Source organism: Mauremys mutica, chromosome 11, assembly GCF_020497125.1.
Source record: "Mauremys mutica isolate MM-2020 ecotype Southern chromosome 11, ASM2049712v1, whole genome shotgun sequence".
Taxonomy (NCBI): domain Eukaryota; kingdom Metazoa; phylum Chordata; order Testudines; family Geoemydidae; genus Mauremys; species Mauremys mutica.
The window spans coordinates 69,137,410-69,145,849 of record NC_059082.1 but is presented as its reverse complement, the minus strand read 5'-3'; the positions used below and the strand labels follow the sequence as shown (position 1 = coordinate 69,145,849).

At 48.2% G+C, this 8,440-nt stretch overlaps 1 protein-coding gene across 1 annotated transcript; it reads left to right on the top strand.

Annotated features, from left to right (window-relative positions):
- Window positions 1–1,963: 1,963 nt before the first annotated feature.
- ITPRIPL2 (ITPRIP like 2) lies at window positions 1,964–7,907 on the top strand. Its single transcript, XM_044978608.1, has one exon. It carries the CDS (start codon window positions 2,261–2,263, stop codon window positions 3,812–3,814), a length of 1,554 nt encoding a protein of 517 aa, XP_044834543.1. The 5' UTR covers window positions 1,964–2,260; the 3' UTR covers window positions 3,815–7,907.
- Window positions 7,908–8,440: the final 533 nt, after the last annotated feature.

Genomic DNA, 8,440 nt, shown 5'->3' with positions numbered 1-8,440 from the left:
CCGGAACGGAAGGGCCCCCCGCCACCGAAGACCCCGGGCCCCCGGAATCCTCTGGGCGGCCCTGCCCCTTCCACCCACAGCTCTGAGCCCAGCCCCTGTGAACCAGGCACCCCCCGACCCAGAGCCCACCTCCCCACCAGCCCTGGACAACAGCAGCACCATCCCAGGCAGTGACAGCCCATTGGCACCAACCATCGCCATCACCCAGCGACAGCCCATTATGTAATTGCAAATGTATACATACCATTAAAGCATTTAATGTTTTTAAATCATGTATTTCGTGTATACCTCTACCCGATATAACACGAATTCGGATATAATGCGGTAAAGCAGTGCTCCGGGGGGCGGGGCTGTGCACTCCAGTGGATCAAAGCAAGTTCGATATAACACGGTTTCACCTATAATGCGGTAAGACTTTTTGGCTCCTGAGGACAGCGTTATATCGAGGTAGAGGTGTATTTTCAAATACATGATACTATAGTATTGCAACTTTTTTTTATGGAAGGGGCCCCAAAATTGCTTTGCCCCTGCCCCCCTGAATCCTCAGAGCGGGCCTGCAGTAGAACCTGTGACAAACAGTTGAAGACTTCTGTGGTGATGACAATGCAGTAGTGACAGTGCACACACGCCTAGTTCATGACACGCTAGTTATATAGATTTGCAAGTTTTAATTTATTTTGAATGTTTGTATTTTTGTTAACTAAATTTTTCTTAATGTGATGTGGAATATGAAAACAGTATTAAAATATTATTTAAATAGTCTGTAAAAATCTAAACTGGCCTGGTACTGATTTTCACCCAGATTCTACAGATCAAACTCCATTATTTTTCTGTAAGAATAGAACTGTGTTGATTTACACCAGCTGAGGATCCGGCCCTCTAAAGCAACCATGCTGCTGATTTTTTTACAGTGCTCTTCTCTTACATCTTTGCTGGTAAGTGAGCCTGGCATGTTGGCTTCATGACAGTAAAGCAAGTTGATTAGCAAGGTTCTCACTGTACCAGGGTATGTGCTGGACAGATTATTTGAACAAATCTGTTTGAACTGTCTCTCATCAACCTATGCCTTATTTTTTTAAAGTACATTTATCTAAAAAAAACCCAACTAAATTATTTCAAAATAGATTAAATGGTATTAAAACTATTGTACAGAGAGTTCCTACTATGAATCTTTTGCTGTCTTGTTTCTGGTTTGGTCTTTGATCACTTGGTGTTTAAGAAATGGGAACAATGCCAATGTTGAAAGTTTGAGAACTAGGAACTGCATCCGTTAAAGTTTTGAATGAAGAAGCCCCTGGACAAAAACTGTCAATGGGTTCTTCTGACGACAACGCCTTCACTTCGGAGAGGAAAAGGGAAGTGAGGAGGAGGGGCTGTTCCTTCTCTCCCACCCCAGTGCCCTAGCTTGGGGCAGGCAAACCGCGGGGCTTGTGACTACACCCCGAGGCCTGATCCCGCTTTCCTCTGGCCAAAACCACTGGCATTTCCTCTGAGCTCACACAATAAATGACGCGGCCCCTTTTCCCCTCGGAAGAGGAAGCTTCGGAGCTAAGTAACGGGTGGGGGAGAAGGACTGGACTAAGGAAGCACAACAGCAGGGGCGAGGGGGCGGTGAGTGCGTGTCCCGGGATAGGAGGCCGAAGCAGACAGGGGGGAAGGGGGCTGGGTGCGTGTCCCGGGACGGAAGGCAGGCGGGGGAAGGCGGCTGGCGGCGCACCCCAGGGGTGGAGCAGGACTCGGAGGAGGCGGCGGCGGCTGGCAGGGCGCACCCCAGGGGCTGGAGCGGGACCCGGAGGCGGCGGCTGGCAGGGCGCACCCCGGGGCTGGAGCGGGACCCGGAGGCGGCTGGCTGGCAGGGCGCACCCCAGGGGCTGGAGCGGGACTCGGAGGAGGCTGGCAGGGCGCACCCCGGGGCTGGAGCAGGACTCGGAGGAGGTAGCTGGCTGGCAGGGCGCACCCCAGGGGCTGGAGCGGGACTCGGAGGAGGTGGCTGGCAGGGCGCACCCCAGAGGCTGGAGCGGGACCCGGAGAAGTCTGACTGGCTGTCCCGGGACTGGAGCTGGGAGTGGGGGAAGAGCGCTCGGTGGGAGGAGCTGGCACGCCGGGAGCGGCAGTGGGTCTAGGGCAGCCGGCAGGGGGGTGTCTGTCCCGACTCCCGGAGCTGGGGGAGGCTGGTGAGTGGGGTGGCGGGCGCCCCCTGCATGCGGAGGCCGGGGGGCGCTGCCGCAGCCGGTACCATGGGCTGAGCTCCCGCCGCACCATGACCGTCTACACCCTGAACCTGCGCGTCTTCTGGCCGCTGGTGACTTGCCTGTGCACGGCCCTCGTCTGCCTCTACCAGGCCGTGCGAAGCAGGGCGGGCGCCCCGGACTCGGACAGCGCCCCGGACTCGGGCTCCGTCCCGCTGCTCAAGGGCTCCGCGCTGCTGCTACTGGGCTTCCTGTTGCTCCGCTACTGCGCCTCCCGCAGCGGCGGCGGGGAGTGCGGCCCACGGCCCCGAGCCGCATGCAGCGCCCGCGGCCCCGAGGCGCCGCCGAGCAGCGCTGCCCGCCGGAGCCTGCTGGAGAGCTTCTACGAGCAGCAGCTGCGCCTCTCCCCGCACGTGCTGGGCCACAGTAAGGCGCACGTGAGCCGCATCGTGGGCGAGCTGGTTCGGGCGGCCAAGGCGCAGGGGCTGCAGCCGGGGTCCCTGACCCCCACCCTGCGCGGGGACTTCGTGCAGATCGGCAGCGCCTACGAGCAGCACAAGGTCCGCAGCCCGGACTGCTTCGACATCCTGGTGCCGCTGCGGCTGCCGCCGCGCCTGGAGCTGGAGCTCCGCTGCCTGGGCGCCGAGGAGCCGGGGCTGGCCCCGGAGCTGCGCAGCGCCTTCACCTGCGCCCTGAAGGCCCCGCAAGGGGCCGCCTGGCCCCGGGGCTACCGGCCCTTCAGCGAGGGCTTCTGCGTGGAGCTGCAGGGCAGGCGCTACCTGTCCTCGGCCCTGGTGCTGCGCTGGTTCCAGGGCCACGTGCAGCGGTGCCTGGGCGCCGTGCTCTACCGGCTGCAGGAGCGCTGCCGCATCAGCCTGGCCGCCTGCCCGGGCCGCCAGCTCACCCTGCACATCCTGCCGCGCTCCGACTACGTCTGCTGCCACATCTCCATGGCCGTGCGCCTCATCCCCGCCATCCCCCTGGGGGACTCGCTCTATCTCATCGCCCTGCAGCCCGGCGCCAGGAAAGCCCAGCCCGCCGCTGCCCGCCCCCTGCAGGCCCTCTGGGGGCTCAACGTCTCCAAGCAGGAGCAGCGGCTGCTGAGCTGGCTCAGGGAGCAGACCCCGGCCAACTCCTGCCACCTCAAGTGCCTGCAGCTCCTCAAGGGGCTCCGGGACCTGCGCGGCCGGGGCTTGGAGCAGCCCTTCGGCGCCCAGTGGAGCCGCGTCCTCTCCTCCTACATCCTCAAGACCGCGCTCTTCTCCCTGTTGCTCCGGGGGCCCTGGCAAGCCTGGGAGGAGCAGTTCCTGGCGGAGCGGCTGGAGGACCTGGTGCTGTACCTCAGGGACTGCCTGCAGAAGCGGGTGCTGATGCATTTCTTCTTGGGCAACGCCAGCGTCCCCGAGGCGGTGCCGGTGCCTAAGCTCCTGAAGGAAGCTGCCCCCGTCAATCTGCTGGCGGCCTTTGACGCCCCTACGCTAGACTTGGCCGCCTTCCAGCTGCTGAACACCTGGAACCAGGCTCCTAAGATCATCCGAATGTACAGTAGCCCAAGGTACTTGAGGAAGAGCCCCACGTTGTGTAAGCACATCACCGACACCGGCCAAGAGTCCCAAAGCAACTGAGCACCACCTGGGGCGTTTCTCAGTGCCTTTGGGGCATGCACTGTGAGGCCAAAGTACCTACCTGTGTTAGGAACCTGGCAAGCAGTTTACTAGCTAAGGGAGATCTACCTGCCTGACAGCATCAAATGGGCATCTGTGTTTGTTTCCCTAGTCCTGGTGATCTGGGAAATCCAAAGATCAAAATTTAAGAGTAAGAAATACCGATGCTTTAAGATCTTAATAGCTTTGTAATGATGATTAGTCATGGAGAAACTATGAAACTTCCAGGAAAGTGCCTTAATTAGAAAGCACTATAATAACCACTTGTAAACCTAATTTAGTACCAGAGTTATAGAGGGGTTCACACTGATGAATTTGGAATGTCAACTTCAAGTTTAGTCACAAAAGTGACCCTGTCCAGAGCTTTCTTTTAATGCAAAAGATAATCAGGATCAAAGATCAATGGCATGGAAAAAGTTAGTGTGACAAGGTACTTTTTTGAGGTGGTGGAGGAGGAACCAAGTGTGTTTCTTGATCCTTAAACACAGATCGAAATATTTATTCAATGAGACACTCATAGGTGGTTGTCTGTGTGATTTATTATACTGTGCTAAATAATATGCAAATTAATATAAAATTAAATTATGAGGCGTGACATTAAAACCTATTTGACAAAAGTATGAAGAATTTAGTTGTACATTTGTGTTAAAATGAAGGTCGTGCTGGAAGATTAAAATATAATTATACAGCTCACAAATGAAAGAACAATAATAGCACTTTATTTCCATAAAGGCCTTCATTTTATGGTAATTGGCTGCACTAAATATTTAGTTTGAACATAGAAGAGGCATTCATTTTTTTTATTAAAAATGGATGGATGTGTAAATCCTCCTAAGCATTCTGACTTGGTTGTTAGACCTGAAGCATTTTTCTTCCTTAAAAGTTGCTGTACTGTAATAACTACCAAACCTCCCCCATACCGTATTTGCTATAGTATGAAATTTAAAATAACTCCAAAAATGTAGAGGTGTAAACTAGCTGCTGCACCCACATGTTCTTCACTGATAGGTCAGTAAGGTCCCTTAGTGGATCAGCTAACCAAACTCTTGAACTGTGGCAGCACTATGGTGTGCAGCAAACCAGGAGATACCAGAAGCGAGAGATAGTAGTTGTAGTGCAGCAAATATTTTTTTGTAAAAATAATATTTCAGGGTGCCTTAAAGTTCCTAAAACTTGGGACAAATTCATGGTACAGTAAGTACTTATTAACTTCGATGTCCCTTTAACGTTAACACCAGCCCGATAATTTCCATGTGTAGATAGATTATTTGAGAATACCTCATACAACTTCTCAATTGATCTGTAATGAGCGCTTACTGTCTTTGAATAGTATACATTAATAGTTTAGTTTTTGGATTTTCGCTGAGAAAATACATTTGACCTTATGGGCCATTGCTGCATTAAACTATAGTATGTAGAAAAGGATTAGAAAGTTTCTATTTCATATGCTCTTTAAAAGTGTGCTTAATTTCTGATATAAATAGTTAAAAACTAGTGAACCAAATGCATCACAGTTTGTCTGCAAAATTACACATTCTAAGCAATCCAAACTTTAATGTAATACAAAATACATTGCCACAGATTCTGAGACCGCATCCTTGACAATTAAAAGTATTAAGGCACCAAGCCTGTAATTGAATTTTTCATGTGCGTAAGGTTAAGCATGTGCCTGATTGTTTGCAGGATTGGGTCTTATGTGGACAGTCTGCTGTGCTTAATTTTAAATCGGTAAATGAATCGGGGACAGCAGGGAATTTTTGGAATAATTTAAAATGTTAAAATTTCATAATATTGCTCCGTATTTATTATGCCGGTGTTCTCTGTCTGTAGTCGTACATGATAGAAAATAGCAAACTTTTAAAAGCAAGCACAAAGCTTCATAAAACCTAGTTTACTAAACTGAAAATTTCTCCAGTTTTAGATGATGTTTCCTTGTATTTGGGTTTTAAACGACTTTTGCCGACTTATTTTCAGGTAATTTAGCACCTAAGTGTCACTTTCTCAAGTTTGGTTATTTTTACATGGAGCGTTGGTTCTCTCTTTGGGCAAATACAAAAGGCTTGTTTATGTGTAGTCTTGACCTCTGTGCTCATCATGTGGACATTAGTAGGCCAAAATGTTTACTGTTTTGCAGACTTGTATTGGGTTGCCAATTCTCCAGGATTGTCCTGGAGTGCCCAGCATTTAAAGATTGTCATGTGATGAAATCTCTAGGAATACGTCCAACCAAAATTGGCAGCCCTAGTACCTACAAGGAGTGCTGTTCTGCAGTCCTGGAGTCAGCAGGAGTTTTGCCTGAGAAAGGGCTAGAGAATCAGGCCCAAGGTATTGTGGTTGCCTGGAGCACTTAATACACATTTAGTTCAACAGTTAATTCTGGCAACATGGTTACTTAGTGAACTACCTGTTTGTTTACATTAGTGTGTAACACTTTTTTTTTTCTTCAAGAGGGACCATGTACATTTTGGTGTATGTTCCTTACTGGCTTATATAACACATGGAAACCTATTAGATTTAATACAACTTTCTTATTGCTGTTAAGCGCTGATACTACAAAGGGAAAGTTACATCAAGAAATGCATTATAAGAAGGGAGTTTGGGGAATATAAATAGTTTGAAAGTGAAACTTGAAAGTTGGGGGAAAGGACAAATGAGGAGGAGCAGAAACGCTTGGTGAAAGAGCAGTGCAGGTAATCCAGAGGACACAGACACAGATGGAGGAATCCTGTAGAAGGGTCATGGAAGATTTGGCTTGAGGTGGGGGGAAAAGTGATTTATATGCATTTTGGATGCATGGTTTAACATGGTTAAAACAAGGCTACAATTGTGGCGGGGCTCCACACCCATGTTCCCGTCAACTGCAAAACTCCCATTGATTTAGACTTACTAACAACTTCAGATCAAGCTGATCTTTAATGGGAGCTTTTGCTGCATAAGGTGAGATTATGTTCCTGGTGACACAAGCAAACCAAGGCCCTAATCCTGCAAATACTTATGCACCTGCTTTAACTTCAGTCACATGAGTAGTCCTATTGAAGTCGATGAGGCTATTTACATGAGTAAAATTAAGTTTGCACTCAGCTGATGCAGGATCGGAGACTGAAATTCTCTACTGAACAGCAATTCTGGTCTGTACATTTGGGGTATTGGTTGGTATTTCCTGTGTCTATAATGCCTAAGTTCATAGATATACTTACTATGTTTGACTAAAGTGACTATTGAAAATTGGGTCCATTAGACTATTAATGTCATTCTATGCCAAATGAAATGTGGTGGTGCAAATACTAGTTTCTGGTGCTATCTTTAGGGTCGTATCCTGCAAACATGCACATGCAGAATTTGACCAATGTGAGTAACTCATTGACGCTTTCTCCCCTCATGGGAGTGCTCACGTGAGTAAAGTTCCATGCATGTATTTGCAGGATTGGAGCCTTAATTGTTACAATGTAATGTAGGCTGAGCATGATAGTTTGTGTATTTAAATTAAAAATGAAATACAGAAAGAAACACGTGTTTCTTAGACACTACTGTGTATTTTAACTACATAACAATTTTTTAAGGACTTAGTATAATCAAGGCTGGTGTCACTTTTTTGGGGAAAAGCTACATCTAAAAACAGAATAAATTGAGATGTGCATATGAAGTTTTGGCACTGCATATCTATTTTCCCCATGTATTAAAAATTATAGTGTTAATTGTTAAGTTCGTAACACTTCTTAAATGAGACCTTGATTAAATGACTAAAGCATTCCTCTTTTTTCACTTTTGGATCTTCTTGCAAAGCAATCCAAACTAAATGTCTGTTTGAAATGGACATTCATGGTACAATTATTTTTGCTGATTAATAATCAGACCAAAGATTTAACTAAGTGTTGTTCAGCTGCTATTGTTTTAAGAAAGTGTTTATATGCTTAAAATGTTAGCCTGTTTGAAACAAATGTTCACAAACTCTTCTTCTATTTAATATCCAAATACATGTGCACTTTTATTGTCTCAGCAAAAAGTTGGAGTTTTTGTTACTTTTTAATATTTCACTGTATATTAATAAATAGCTGTTTTGAAACCTACGTGCCTCAGTGATTCTGTGGCTAAAGGTAACTTCTCTATCAAGTAGAATTTACTCAAATAGCCACGAACCTCATACGGTATTACCTAAGAGTGAAATCCTGGTGACTGCAGGAGGCTCCTCTGCATGTGGGAAGACCTGTCCTGATGGCACGCTCCTTGGGACTATGAATAAGGATGCTGTGGAAGGACCACGAGAGAGGTTGGAGTTTGGGCAATAGATCCACACACTGTTTGGGTCCATTGCCAGAATTTCATGCACGAGGATGCAGACTAGGCCAAGAATGCTGCTGTGTTGTAGTAGCACTGGCTACACTGTTTTCAGGTTTGGGAGGGGGCCAGTTCTGTTTTACTGATTGGGTCCCCACACAAAGCCTGCTTGCTTTTTTTAAAATATGGAGGTATACCTATCTCATAGAGCTGGAAGGGACCTTGAAAGGTCATAGAGTCCAGTCCCCTGCCTTCACAGCAGGACCAAGTATTGTCCCTGACAGATTTTTGCCCCAGATCCCTAAATGGGCC

Coding starts and splice junctions, on each gene's coding strand:
- ITPRIPL2 (XM_044978608.1), top strand. CDS start 2,261: ATGACCGTCTACACCCTGAACCTGCGCGTCTTCTGGCCGCTGGTGACT.